This window comes from Lampris incognitus, chromosome 11, assembly GCF_029633865.1.
Source record: "Lampris incognitus isolate fLamInc1 chromosome 11, fLamInc1.hap2, whole genome shotgun sequence".
In the NCBI taxonomy this organism is placed as follows: Eukaryota; Metazoa; Chordata; class Actinopteri; order Lampriformes; family Lampridae; genus Lampris; species Lampris incognitus.
In genome coordinates, this window is record NC_079221.1 from 57,480,893 (window position 1) to 57,493,873 (window position 12,981).

At 43.6% G+C, this 12,981-nt stretch overlaps 1 protein-coding gene across 1 annotated transcript in view; it reads right to left on the reverse strand.

The window, feature by feature from the left end:
• Positions 1 to 12,981, reverse strand: part of LOC130120436 (titin-like) — a 236,549-nt gene that overhangs the window by 203,307 nt on the left and 20,261 nt on the right. The window contains 10 exon segments of the mRNA XM_056288972.1: positions 226 to 486; positions 738 to 1,001; positions 1,183 to 1,443; positions 1,708 to 1,968; positions 2,204 to 2,467; positions 3,032 to 3,304; positions 3,504 to 3,770; positions 4,568 to 4,849; positions 4,982 to 6,678; positions 12,724 to 12,892. Of these exon segments, the coding sequence (XP_056144947.1) occupies positions 226 to 486; positions 738 to 1,001; positions 1,183 to 1,443; positions 1,708 to 1,968; positions 2,204 to 2,467; positions 3,032 to 3,304; positions 3,504 to 3,770; positions 4,568 to 4,849; positions 4,982 to 6,678; positions 12,724 to 12,892 (3,999 nt within the window).

Genomic DNA, 12,981 nt, shown 5'->3' on the forward strand with positions numbered 1-12,981 from the left:
TTGTGGCACTCCACACAAAACTAATTTTCTCTGAAGAGAAATGTATTTAACAAGACAAAGGACTCATGATTGGTTAGATGGGACTGAAACCTTTCCAGTGTTATACCTGTGAGGCTCACCCAGTGTCAAAGGCTGCACTCAAAACCACAAGCACAAGAACCAACAAAGAAGTATGTGACACCAAACAAACACAGCTAATGCGCAGAGCTAGAAGCAGACACTTACACTCCACAGTGAGGTGAGCACTGCAATGCAAATGGCCGATCACAAGAGTGTACTCTCCCGCTTTGGCATTGTCCACATCCTGGACAACCAGCTTGTGGCTTTTCTTCTCAGAGAACATCTTGTAATGCTCATTAGGTTTCAGCTCCACATTGTTGAACATCCATTTTACTGCGATGTCATCCTCTGACAGCCCCACCTCAAATGTGGCAGTGGCTCCCAAAAGTGATGTCACATCCTTTGGCTTCTTCAGAATCTTAATGGCTGTTGTGAAAATGACATGACATCATCACAGCAATCCAGTTAACATGTTAGTGTCACTCCTGGTGACTAGTATTTTTATTCCAACATTTACATGGTCTCCTGCTGGATGAGCTATTTTCATGTCCCACAAATATAAACCCTATCTTATCTCCAAAATTCAAGGGGACTCCTTTTTATTAATTTTTAAATATACTGTAAGATTCCTATCAGACGCCACTGATATCTTATTTAAAGGCAAAATAGTGACTTACTCTCAACATTCAGCCTGGCACTTGCAGACAGTTTGCCCAGCTTGAATGAATAAACAGACTCATCTTGTGTGTTGCAGTTCTTGATCTTTAGTGTGTGGACCGCGCCCTCCACCGTTATTTCATACTTGTCACTGGGGAGGATCTCTACACCATTCTTGATCCACTGAGATCCCTTCACATGCTCATGGGTCAGCTCCAGACTAAATTTGGCCTCCTGGGTCTGAACCACATTCAGGTTCTTCAATGTCTTCTTCACCTTCACAGCTATGGGATCAAATGATGGTACTGGTTAAACATAATGTCTGTGTCACAGATTTGTTTTATGTTCTAATATCAACTGGTCTTAAATCAAACTTCATACCAACTTCAGGAGGGCTCTGTGAATCTATCTTAACATCAATTCAGTTGAAACAAAAGACATTTTTTTAGAGAACCCAAAACTTACCCTCAACTCTGAGATAGGCTGATGTCTTGGAGCTGGCCACCTGATAGCTGTACTCTCCAATGTCTGTTGCTTTGGTGATGACAATAACCAGGCGTCTGACGGCTCCTTTCACCTCACTCACTACGTTATCACTGAAGTCTACTGGCTCGCCGTCCTTAAGCCACTTGCCCTCAGCAGAGGGGTTGGCCACTTCACACTCCAGCTCAACCGTCTGAGACTCGGCCACCACCAAGTCACACAGGGGCCTCTTGATGGCTCCACCTGGTGATGGAAAACAGGAGGTTCCATCAAAACCAACAGTAGACCCAAGGGCTAACCCCGCTCAGAAAAAGTAATACAGGTTATGCTGTTTGCTCTCTGTTTAGCTGACATTTTAGCCCTCCCAGCAAAATAAATTAAAAAAATAATGAGAATAACGATAGCTAGGCCAGCCATGGATGTTTCTGGAGTGACTACCTGGTTAGTGATCTGGCTTAATAATTATTCCAGTACTGAAGTAAATAAATGAAACCTAAGGCAGCTTACCTGATACTGTGAGTGTGGCACTCGATGTCTTCTCCCCAGCTGCAAACATGTACTCGCCCTCCTCATCCTTCATGGCATTCATAACAGTCATGGTGTAGTGTTTGCCCTTGGACTCCATCTTGTGCTTAGCCCCAGCTTTAAGTGGCTGCTTTTTAAAGGTCCAGAGAGCGTGAACGCCATGGTGAGAAACCTCAACCTCAAAGGTGACGTTCTCAGACTCAGAGCACACCTTGTCTTTCATTGGTGTCACAATCTGGACCGCTGTTACAAGGAAGAATCATTTAGCTCCACATCATTACATTTATTTACTTGTTGCTTTTGCATACCTTTTTTCCCCACATTACAGTATTAAATAAAATTCTATTTATTAAAGGCAAAGACTACAGTCAATTAAGGAACACTCAAACTACAGTCAATTAAGGAACCAAACAAAGAAAAAAAATAGGATGAAGGTTTATACTATATAATGTATTGCTTTAGTGATAGTGCAACTTACTCTCAACAGAAAATTTGCAGCTGGTGTCAGCTCTGCCAACTATCAGTTTGTATTGTCCCTCGTCGGAGGCGAAGGTTCTGGTGAAGACCAGACGCTGCTTGGCTCCCTTGGCCACCATGTGGATTCGGTCATTGGGCATCACCAGCTTGTCATTGTGGTACCACTTGACTGAGCTGACATCCTGGGCTGAGATCTTCGCTTCCAGAACAGCCTTGGTGCCCTCTACAGCACTGATGTCCTTCAGTGGCACCAAAACACCAATAGCTACAAAACAAAATGCTCTATCAGGAATACAGTCCAGTCTGGATGCTGAAGGGTAACGTCCGTCTGTATCGTTATTGATAAATTTAGATGACATGAAATGATCTGAGTAAAAGTTGAACATAGAAGTTGAACAAAGAAAACAAGTCACTTTACTTGTCATTGTAAGCAAGTATACCAAGAAATTCAACCTCTGCGTTTAACCCAGCCTATGCGATAGGAGCAGTGGGCAGCCGTAGTGCAGCGCCCGAGTACCAACTCCAGTTCTGTTTGCTACTGCATTGGTCAGGGGCACAGACAGGAGTATTAACCCTAACATACATGTCTTTGATTGTGGAAGGAAACTGGAACACCAAGTGGAAACCAACACAAACATGGGGAGAACATGCAAACTCCACACAGAAAGGACCTGGGACAGTCTGGGGTTTGAACCCAGGACCTTCTTGCTGTGAGCCAACACACTGGGCCACCATGCTGCCCTTTATGCCCCTTATAAAATGACAAAAATGTCAGAGATAGAAAAGCATTGTGCGTGTGTGTGTGTGTGTGTGTGTGCATATGTCATACTCTGTACGATGAGCTTGGCGGAGGTTGAGATATCCTGGGCGGGAACCACAAAGGAGTACTTTCCGTAGTCATCCTTGTTGGTATCCTCAATCAGGAGTTTGTGGATCTGCTTGTCGATAACCATGTGGATGCGACCTGAGGCAGAGATGGCTTGACCATTCTTCATCCAGGTTCCTTCAACATTCTCCTGGGAAAACCTGACCTCCATCTGAGCAATGTCTCCCTCACAGACAGTCAGGTCACTCAGGGGCTGCATCAGGGTCACGGGGCGCACTGCAACAACACAAACATTGTTGACACAATAAAAAAAAAGGTTTCATAAAACTCAGCATAAAAAGCTGAGTCACCACAAAGAGAGGTAAAACTCTTATAGTGGTTAGGTCATTTGACCAAAATGAAAACTCCAAACTTTAGAAGTTCTGTGTTCTTTTTATGATTTATTTACACATTTCTTTTCTGCTACAGTACTCACACTTCATCTTCAGAGAGGCACTTGTCTTGAAATCGCCTACTTTGAAGGTGTATTTTCCCTGATCCTCCTTCTTCACATCTTTGACAGTCAGAGTGTGCCTTCCACGGCGGGAGGACATGACATATTTACTACTTGGAGAGATCTCCTTGTCTCCAAAGAACCAGGTGCCCTCGGCATCCTCACGAGACACAACACACTCAAACTCTCCAGAGTAGGTCTCCGGCACCTCAGTGTTCTCCAGGTTCTTCAGTACCTCCAGTGGGTCACCTATTGATAAAGTTCATATCTTAGCAATGATTCATTTTATGGAGTGTTATTTTAGCTGGTTAAGTTTTGTGACATTAGGTCCACAACATTTTCCACCTAAAACCAAAAAAATATTTTTGGAAATGCGATGCTGTTGTGATGCTTGGATAATTTGGCCAAGTTCCTGTTTTCAGTGGACAGCAGTGAGTGGTTTCAAGGCTTAGGTCACTGTGCCGGTTTTGGTTTCATATGTACACAATGACAGCCCTGCCCTTACATAAAGCATGGCTAACAATGGCTAAAACTCACCAATCCAAATGAAATGAAAGCAAAACCATGGGCCTGTTACATAAAGATGCACAGTCTTGGAGATGCAAAACACATCTGAATTTGTATTAAAGGCTGTATTGGATGTATTATCTGCTGCAAGTCTGACTTGAATGCAAAATGTCCTCTTTTGAGGACAACACCTCATGTACAAGACTACTTGCTAGACATTGTGAATGTCCCCCATCTCACAATCTAATAAAATAGTAACAAAATGCGACTCCAAACAGAACAACATGGGTCAAAAGTTATTTTCTTGCACTAACGCTAAACTCTGAAAATAGTAACAGCAGTATAAAAATGAGCCTGAATGGAGGATGGCTACCTTTCCTGGCTCAAAGCTAGTTAGTCTTGTTTTCTCTATTCACCAGTTATAATTAGAGAATGATCCTAAACAGACATCCTAGACAGCTCTACCAAGTTATTACACTGAAAGCACCCCACAAATGTAAAGGACCAACATTGCTTAGGGAGTTCTGAGTCCAGCCTACCTTCAACATTAAGCTTGGCTGTGGTTCTGACACTCTCGTCATCTACAACAACACAGCTGTACTCTGCATCATCCTTCATATTGATGATCAGCACCGACAGGAAGTGAACGTTTCTGTCAGAGTGCATCCTGTATTTGTCTCCAGAGAAGATCTCCATATTGTTCTTCATCCACTTAACCTTGACAAAAGGCTCATTGGTCTCACACTCAAAGGCTGCCATGGTGTCCTTCTCCTTGGCATTGATCTCCCCCAGCTTCTGTGTGAAGGTGATGACTTGCTTTGCTACAGAAATTAATATGACGCATTAATAGAAATTTTCACATCAAGTCACATTCATTTAGGCCTTGAAAATTTATAAAATTGATACATGATTATTAGTTAAACGTGTCCATAAATGATTAAAAGTTATTCTACCTTGCACCAACAGGAAGGCATGGCTTGAAGTCTCTCCAGCAATGTTCATGGCTTTGACCATGACACTAGCGGAATCCTCTGCTCTGACATTTCTGATCACTAATTCACATACATGGTCCTCAGGCCAGTACCAGTAGATACGTTCAGATTTCTCCAGTTGGATGCCGTTCTTGAACCACTGACATTCAGGTTCTGGTCGGCCAACCACTCGGACTCTGAACTTAACCTCATCATCCTGTGCGACCGTCTGGCTGGTGATACGTTCAAGGATCTTAGGAGCTTCCATGCTAGCTGAGAGCTTTATTCTCTCTGGTTTTAGTGGTGTAGCGGTGACTTTGCCGCGCTCTTCTTCCTTCTTCTTCTCAGCCTTCTCTCTCTCCTTGACACGATGCAGCAGCTCTTCCTTTGTCTTCTTCAGCAGATCCTCATAGGACTCATCCTTCTTTCGAGACTTGAGCTCCACAGCAGTAATGGACTCATAATAACCTTCTTCTGTCCTGCGCTTGAACTTGCTTCTCAGCTCCTCTGACTCCTCTTTGGTTTTCTCATGCACAATCCTGTGGGTCTTCTTAAGTTTGACCACCTCTTTTGGCTGAGGTTCCTCTGCAAGTTTCTCAGCCTTCAGGACCTCAAATGGTGTTTTACCAAGCTCAGCGCCAGTCTCAGCAGCCTTGCCTTCAGGAGCACGGCGAAGATGGGTTCTGAAGTCCTCTTTCTGTTGGATCTCCAACTTCACAGTGTGTTCAGCTGAGCCCAGGATGTTGTCAGCCACCACTTTGACCTCTCCAGAATCATAAGACTTAATATCAACAATCTCCAGATAATAGATACCGTCATACCGAAGTCTGTATCTTTTGCTCTTGCAAATGAGTTGTCCATTGAGGTACCAGTTAACCTTAGGGGTTGGATAACCAGTCACTCTGCAACGGAATCTTGCTGAGTCACCTTCCAGGACTTGGGCTGGTTCAGGAACCAAGACAATCTCAGGCTTAGTCTTTTCAGCCTCCTCCTCAGCACTGACTCCATAGGGTCCTCCCTCATGAGCCACGCGCTCCATCTCATCCATTCGGTGTACTCCCTTCCTGCCCTCAGGAAGCTGTGTTTCTTCAACAAGACCTTTCTCATCCTTGACAACCAGGGTGGCCGAGGTCTGGTCTACTCCAAACTTGTTTGTAGCTCTGCAGGTGATGACACCACTGTCTCTAGCATAAGCGACTTCATAGTCCAGACTGCAGTAGCCAAATTCATTGACCATGCGCAACCTGTTGGCAGCTGCAAGGGGTTTGCCATCATGCAACCACTCCACTACCATCGTTGGGTCACCAATAGGAGTCAATCTGCACTCAAAATGAACTGGACCAAAGCGCTTCATTCTCACAGAAGTCAGCTTCTTCTTGAACTGTGGTTTCTGCTGCTTCTCCTTGTCATAAAGGTCTCCCTCCTCCCACTGCTCTTGGCCATAGCGAAGATGCAGGGGTTCAACTTCAGGAGGGGCAATCTCCTTGGCCTTGTAGGTTCCTTTTGGAATAATGAGCTTCCTCTCTGGTTCAGGTTCAGCAAAGTCAACCTCAACATTGACTCTACAGCGAGTAGTATCTCTTCCAGCCTTGTTGATAGCAGTAGCTGTATACCAGGCACTGTCAGAGGCAGCTGGCGAAGGGATCTGGAATTTGGCCTCTCCTTTTGTGCCTTCAACCCTGGGAAATAGATATTACATTATGTTAATATCTGTCTTTTTAACTTATGAATGATTTTAGGCAGATAAAGTATTCGAAGTCGAAGTAAATAAATACAAAATATCCCCAGAAATAGAAAAAAAACCATAAAACCAGATGGTATGTTTGTCAATATAATTCTATACTTTAGACCAGGGGCCCCCAACCACCGGGCCACGGACCAGCACCGGGCCACAAAAAATTTGCTTTTGGGCTGCAAGGAAACAATATGGTATACAATATTCAAACAAAAGCCCGGGCCCATGTGATGCTAGAGGGCTTTTAATTTGAAACAGATACTTGAAGCGTGTACAATGATGTAATTTTATCACTCATTCACGTGGCATTCAGCAGACCAGTGGTTACAAACTTCATTACTCAGAGACGCACTCAAGTCAACTTGCTACTAGCAGCTAGTTAGCTACAATGAGTACCGGTAAAAAACAAATGTCGCCTGAGAGTTTCTTCGGAAGAGGTAGGGGACATAAAAGCTCTAATTGATGATGATAACACAGAGACAACAGAGGCCGAGACAGCAAAAAAAAAAAGAAAAAGAAAAAAGAAAGCTTCCTTCAAATAGGAAATACGATGACTCGTACCCAAAATACAGCTTTATTGCGACCAGTGACTCGCATGCTCCGAGCCCGTGTGTGATATGTGGTGACAAGCTGTCTAATGAGGCAATGAAGCCTCAAAACTGCTTCGGCATCCTGAGTCCAAGCACCCTGCACTTAAACACAAACCTGTGAAGTTCTTTGAGAGAAAACAACGCGAGTAAGCGGGACAGAAGCACGTGCTGAGAGCCACCACTTCTATACATGCTGCTGCTCTGACAGCGTCATACTTAGTGGCTAGTCATATTGCCATGGCTACTTAGTGGCTAGTCGTATTGCTAAGGATATTTTGTGGCTAGTCATGCTGCTAAGGCTAAGAAGCCTTTCACTATCAGCGAAGTTCTGCCTGCTGCCAAGGACATGTGCCGTGAAGTGTTGGGGGAAGCTGCAGCTAACAAGGTGGCAAAGGTTCCTCTTTCAGCTACCACAGGAGAATTGATGAAATTGGTGAGTTGCAATGTATGACAGGTTAGACACTAAGGAAGGAGAAAAGGACTTGTACCAATTGGCTAGACAGAGGGACCGAGCTGCAAGGGATGTGCAGCAGGTTAGGGTGATCAAGGATAGAGATGGAAATGTGTTGACAAGCGAGGAGAGTGTGCTGAGAAGGTGGAAGGAATACTTATAGGGGCTGATGAATGAAGAAAATGAGAGAGAGAGAAGGTTGGATGATGTGGGGATAGTGAATCAGGAAGTTCAGTGGATTAGCAAGGAGGAAGAGAGGGCAGCTATGAAGAGGATGAAGAGTGGAAAGGCAGTTGGTCCTGATGACATACCTGTGGAGGCATGGAGATGTTTAGGAGAGATGGCAGTGGAGTTTTTAACTAGATTGTTTAACACAATCTTGGAAAGTGAGAGGATGCCTGAGGAGTGGAGAAGAAGCATACTGGTACCGATTGTCAAGAACAAGGGTGATGTGCAGAACTGTATCAACTACAGAGGTATAAAGTTGATCAGCCACAGCATGAAGATATGGGAAAGAGTAATAGAAGCTAGGTTAAGAGGAGGAGAGGTGATGATCAGCAGCAGCAGTTTGGTTTCATGCCACGAAAGAGCACCACAGATGTGATGTTTGCTTTGAGAATGTTGATGGAGAAGTATAGAGGAGGCCAGAAGGAGTTACATTGGGTCTTTGTAGATTTAGAGAAAGCATATGACAGGGTGCCGAGAGAGGAGGTGTGGTATTGTATGAGGAAGTCGGGAGTTGCAGAGAAGTATGTAGGAGTGGTGCAGGATATGTATGAAGGAAGTGTGACAGTGGTGAGGTGTGTGGTTGGAATGACAGATGGGTTCAAGGTGGAGGTGGGATTACATCAAGGATCAGCTCTGAGCCCTTTCCTGTTAGGAATAGTGATGGACAGGTTGACAGACAAGATCAGGCAGGAGTCTCCACGGACTATGATATTCGCGGATGACATTGTGATCTGTAGTGAGAGTAGGGTGCAGGTGGAGGAGAGCCTGGAGAGGTGGAGGTATGCACTGGAGAGAAGAGGAATGAAAGTCAGCAGGAGCAAGACAGAATACCTATGCGTGAATGAGAGGGAGGACAGTGGAATGGTCAGGATGCAAGGAGTGGTGGTGACGAAGGCATATGAGTTTAAATACTTGGGGTCAACTGTCCAAAGTAACGGGGAGTGCAGGAGAGAGGTGAAGAAGAGAGTGCAGGCAGGGTGGAGTGGGTGGAGAAGAGTGTCAGAAGTGATTTGTGACAGAAGGGTACCAGCAAGAGTTAAAGGGAAGGTTTACAAGATGGTTGTGAGACCAGCTATGTTGTATGGTTTGGAGACAGTGGCACTGATGAAAAGACAGGAGGAGGAGCTGGAGGTGGCAGAGATGAAGATGATAAGATTTTCATTGGGAGTGACGAAGAAGGACAGGATTAGGAACGAGTATATTAGAGGGGCAGCTCAGGTTTGACGGTTTGGAGACAAAGCAAGAGAGACAAGATGGAGATGGTTTGGACATGTGTGGAGGAGAGATGCTGGGTATACTGGGAGAAGGATGCTGAATATGGAGCTGCCAGGGAAGAGGAGAAGAGGAAGGCCAAAGAGGAGGTTTATGGATGTGGTGAGGGAGGACGTGCAGGTGGCTGGTGTGACAGAGGAAGATGCAGAGGACAGGAAGAGATGGAGACGGATGATCCGCTGTGGCGCCCCCTAACGGGAGCAGCCGAAAGTAGTAGTAGTAGGTGAGTTGCAGTGTTGTTATATGAATGTCATGTTAGGAAAATATGCGCTGTGTGTTCAATATCCAAACATTACTTTAAATGCTATGATACTATACTATTGATTTATAAGTCTAACCAATATTCCGGTAGTTGTTAACCCACCCTTGGTCCACCAAAATATTGTTTATTAAACCAGTCCACGGTGCAAAAAAGGTTGGGGACCCCTGCTTTAGACTAAAAGAAAACATTACAGTTCTAATGATGGGGAGTGGGAAAAAAATCAGATATCGTTCTGATTCAGTTCAGCCAACTGATCTGATAAAGCAAAGATAGAAAAATCATTAAGTTTGGCAATGTAAAAGGTGCTGCTGACCAGCTAACCATGTGGGCATCAGTAGCGCGTGTTCTATCAAAGTCCTTGTTTTATGTAAGGCTATCTGAGAGGCAGATCAGAGGTTTTCTGTCTGACACGGGGCTTCCCTTCAGCGATTCTCCCTACTTGTGCTTCTTCGCTGTTGAACTGGGTGAACTGGAACACTTATAAAGGGTCTCTATGCATGCTCAATAATCCAGGTAAGAAAGTCAAAGAAGGGTGAATCAGTTCATCTGGACACAACGTTTACTGACAGATACGTTTCATCACTCAAGTCAGTCAGTCAGTCAGTCTAAACTGACTGCAGGTATCCCCACCCTTATAAACAATACAGTGCAATACAGTGCCTAACGACCGAAACCAATGACCCGTTTCATATGCAAATATGGGTGTGACCATTGATCCTCTGTGAATAGTACACATGACCAATGATAAATAGTACACATTAAATAGTACACATGATCAATGGTCACACCGATATATGCATATGAAACGGGTCGTTGGTTTCGGTCGTTAGGCACTGTATCGTTTATAAGGGTGGGGACACCTGCAGTCAGTTTAGACTGAAGAGGTCACGTAACTGAGTCATGAAACGTTTCTGTCAATAAACATTTTATCCCGATGAACTGAGTCACCCTTCTTTGACTTATAAAGGGTGTTGGACTGCAAGGGAGGAACAAATTTACACTCCAGTATTTCAAATTGAACAAAATACAGTCAACACTAACAAACCTCACAGTGTAACGATCACAGATGAATAGATTTGCTAGCCCTTGGCTAACGGGTCGGACCCTTTAGTCGACTGATTAACGTAGTCGCCCGTGGCGCGGGAGATTCAGGTTTGCGTCCCGGCTGTGGCGGTTCCCGGACTGCCCCCCGAATTCGCTACACTGGTGTCAGAAGTGGGATGGTGAGCCGTGAGACCATCGGATGCGCTTCCCGAAGGAGGGGGGTAGTGTAAAGTGCACGGATAAATAGACTCGTTAGGGTCAGACGCTTTAATCGACTGGTTAACGTAGTCGCCCGTGGTGCAGGAGATCCAGGTTCGCGCCCCGGCTGCGGCGGTTCCCAGACTGCCTCCCGAATTCGTTACAATGGGGAGAGAATTTAACACTAGAATGACCGGGATTTCACTTCTACCTAAAACGACCATGGGCAGTCAAAATGACGGACGGTTTCTAAATTCTATATTGTGTCAAGATAAATACCCAATTGAGATATTAAAGCATTACATATGGTAGTGTGTCTGTTATGAAACTAACTGACACTACGATTAACATTTTAACAACTTTAATACTATTTTTAAATAATTTAAACTTCAGAGAGACATGGTCAAACTTGAATAGCAAAATTGAAAAAGTGAAAATATTACCTGAAAAACAACACGGAAAACACATATTGCTAATCTAACAAACGTGACAAGGCCTTTAAAAACGTGAAATGTAAAAAAAGAACTGCAAATAAACATTGAAACAGTCACAAACAACGACCGGGACTTAAAAACTACTGGAACGGTGTTTAAACTCTACATTCTGTCAAGATAAACACCCAGTTGAGATATTAATGCATTACATATTGTAATGGAACGGTTTCCTTTATTTTTAGAGCCTCCCTGCCACTAGGGGCATCGTTCCATTATCTTGAGTATTTTGCCTTCTAGTGGCATCGATAAGTACCGCGGTTTCAGCTACTTCCTTTTCCTCCTCTTCCTTTTCCTGTGACAACACAGCAATATTCATGCTCCATCATTTGCCATCACCTAGTTTCTACCCCTTTGAGTGGCGATATCTGTAAGTAAAGCTATTATCCATCACTGCTAGAGTCTTTATTTTGAAGTATTTTTTACATATTTGCTACAGTTTGTATAATTTTGGTAACACGTATGGCAGCACATTTTAATGATGGCATTCAGGCTATACCTTTGATGCTAGCGTAAATGCAGTGTTCAGTGCTATACCTGATGAGTTACAACTTACATTTTATTCCTGCAAAGACAATGTTAGTTTTATACTTACCGTTGTTTCCTGAAAAATAGAGGATTAGTTATCCTAACTGTAATTCTAGATTGAGTAAGCTATTTTGTATTGTACACTGATGTATGCTTTTCTGTATGTTTACTTTCAGTTTCACACTTCCTTGTTATTAAATCCCGTCCATATACAACACTGGTCTGTTCCTTGGAGGATATGAAGCAAGGGAGAGTTTAGCTGGCTGTAAAACCCTAATATAGGACAAGAGTCACGTTGGGTGTAGCAGTACACATATGTTAGTGAGTCTGTTAGGAAACTAACTGACACCAAAATTAACATTTTAACAACTTTAATACTATTTTTAAACAATTTAAAATGGCCGCTGTCCAACGCCTGTAAATACTGCAACGCCTCGGTGGTAGTCATGGTGCATCTGTAACGGCGTCTGTAACCAGACATGTTGGACATCATCAAACATCAGGTTTAAACTATTTCTCCGCACTGGAGGGTGCTAGTGTGTTTCTAGGACAGAGCAAGGACTGTACCCGTTTTTCCCACCAAGTTATTAAACTTTGAAATCCAAAATGCCCATGATGACCATCTTGGTCGTTCTAGTTTGACAAAAGGCTTACTCCACATATGTATCACTACATACATAGGGTCAGTTATGGGCTAGATTGAGTTCATAATCTTACAACGTATACCTTTAAGGAGTTGCAATTAACTTGGTAATTGAGCATATTAGCTTGATTCTATTCCATACAATAATATCGACGTTCTGTCCACATCTATGTTGTGGACAGAACTGAATGCTCCAATGAATAAAACAACTATTTTGATGGTTCTGTGAATTTATCAACATTCCTTTTTGTTGCCATATTACCAACAGTGTACCAAACTTACTTGATATGTGGATGCTTATGTGGAGTGATAATGTCACTGTTTTTCAGCCACACAATGTCAGGGATGGGGTTTCCAATGGCTTTAACAGCCAACTCAACCAGAGTGCCTTTCTTTACACTGATGTTCTTCAGTTTCTCAATAAACTGTGGGCGCACTAGAGTTTCTTTAGCTGTGAATAAAAAACACTAATTAGTCAAGAAATCTACAATTAGGTCTCCAAATGTTCTTCCAAATTTTCCTCTCTGGGAAAAAAAAATG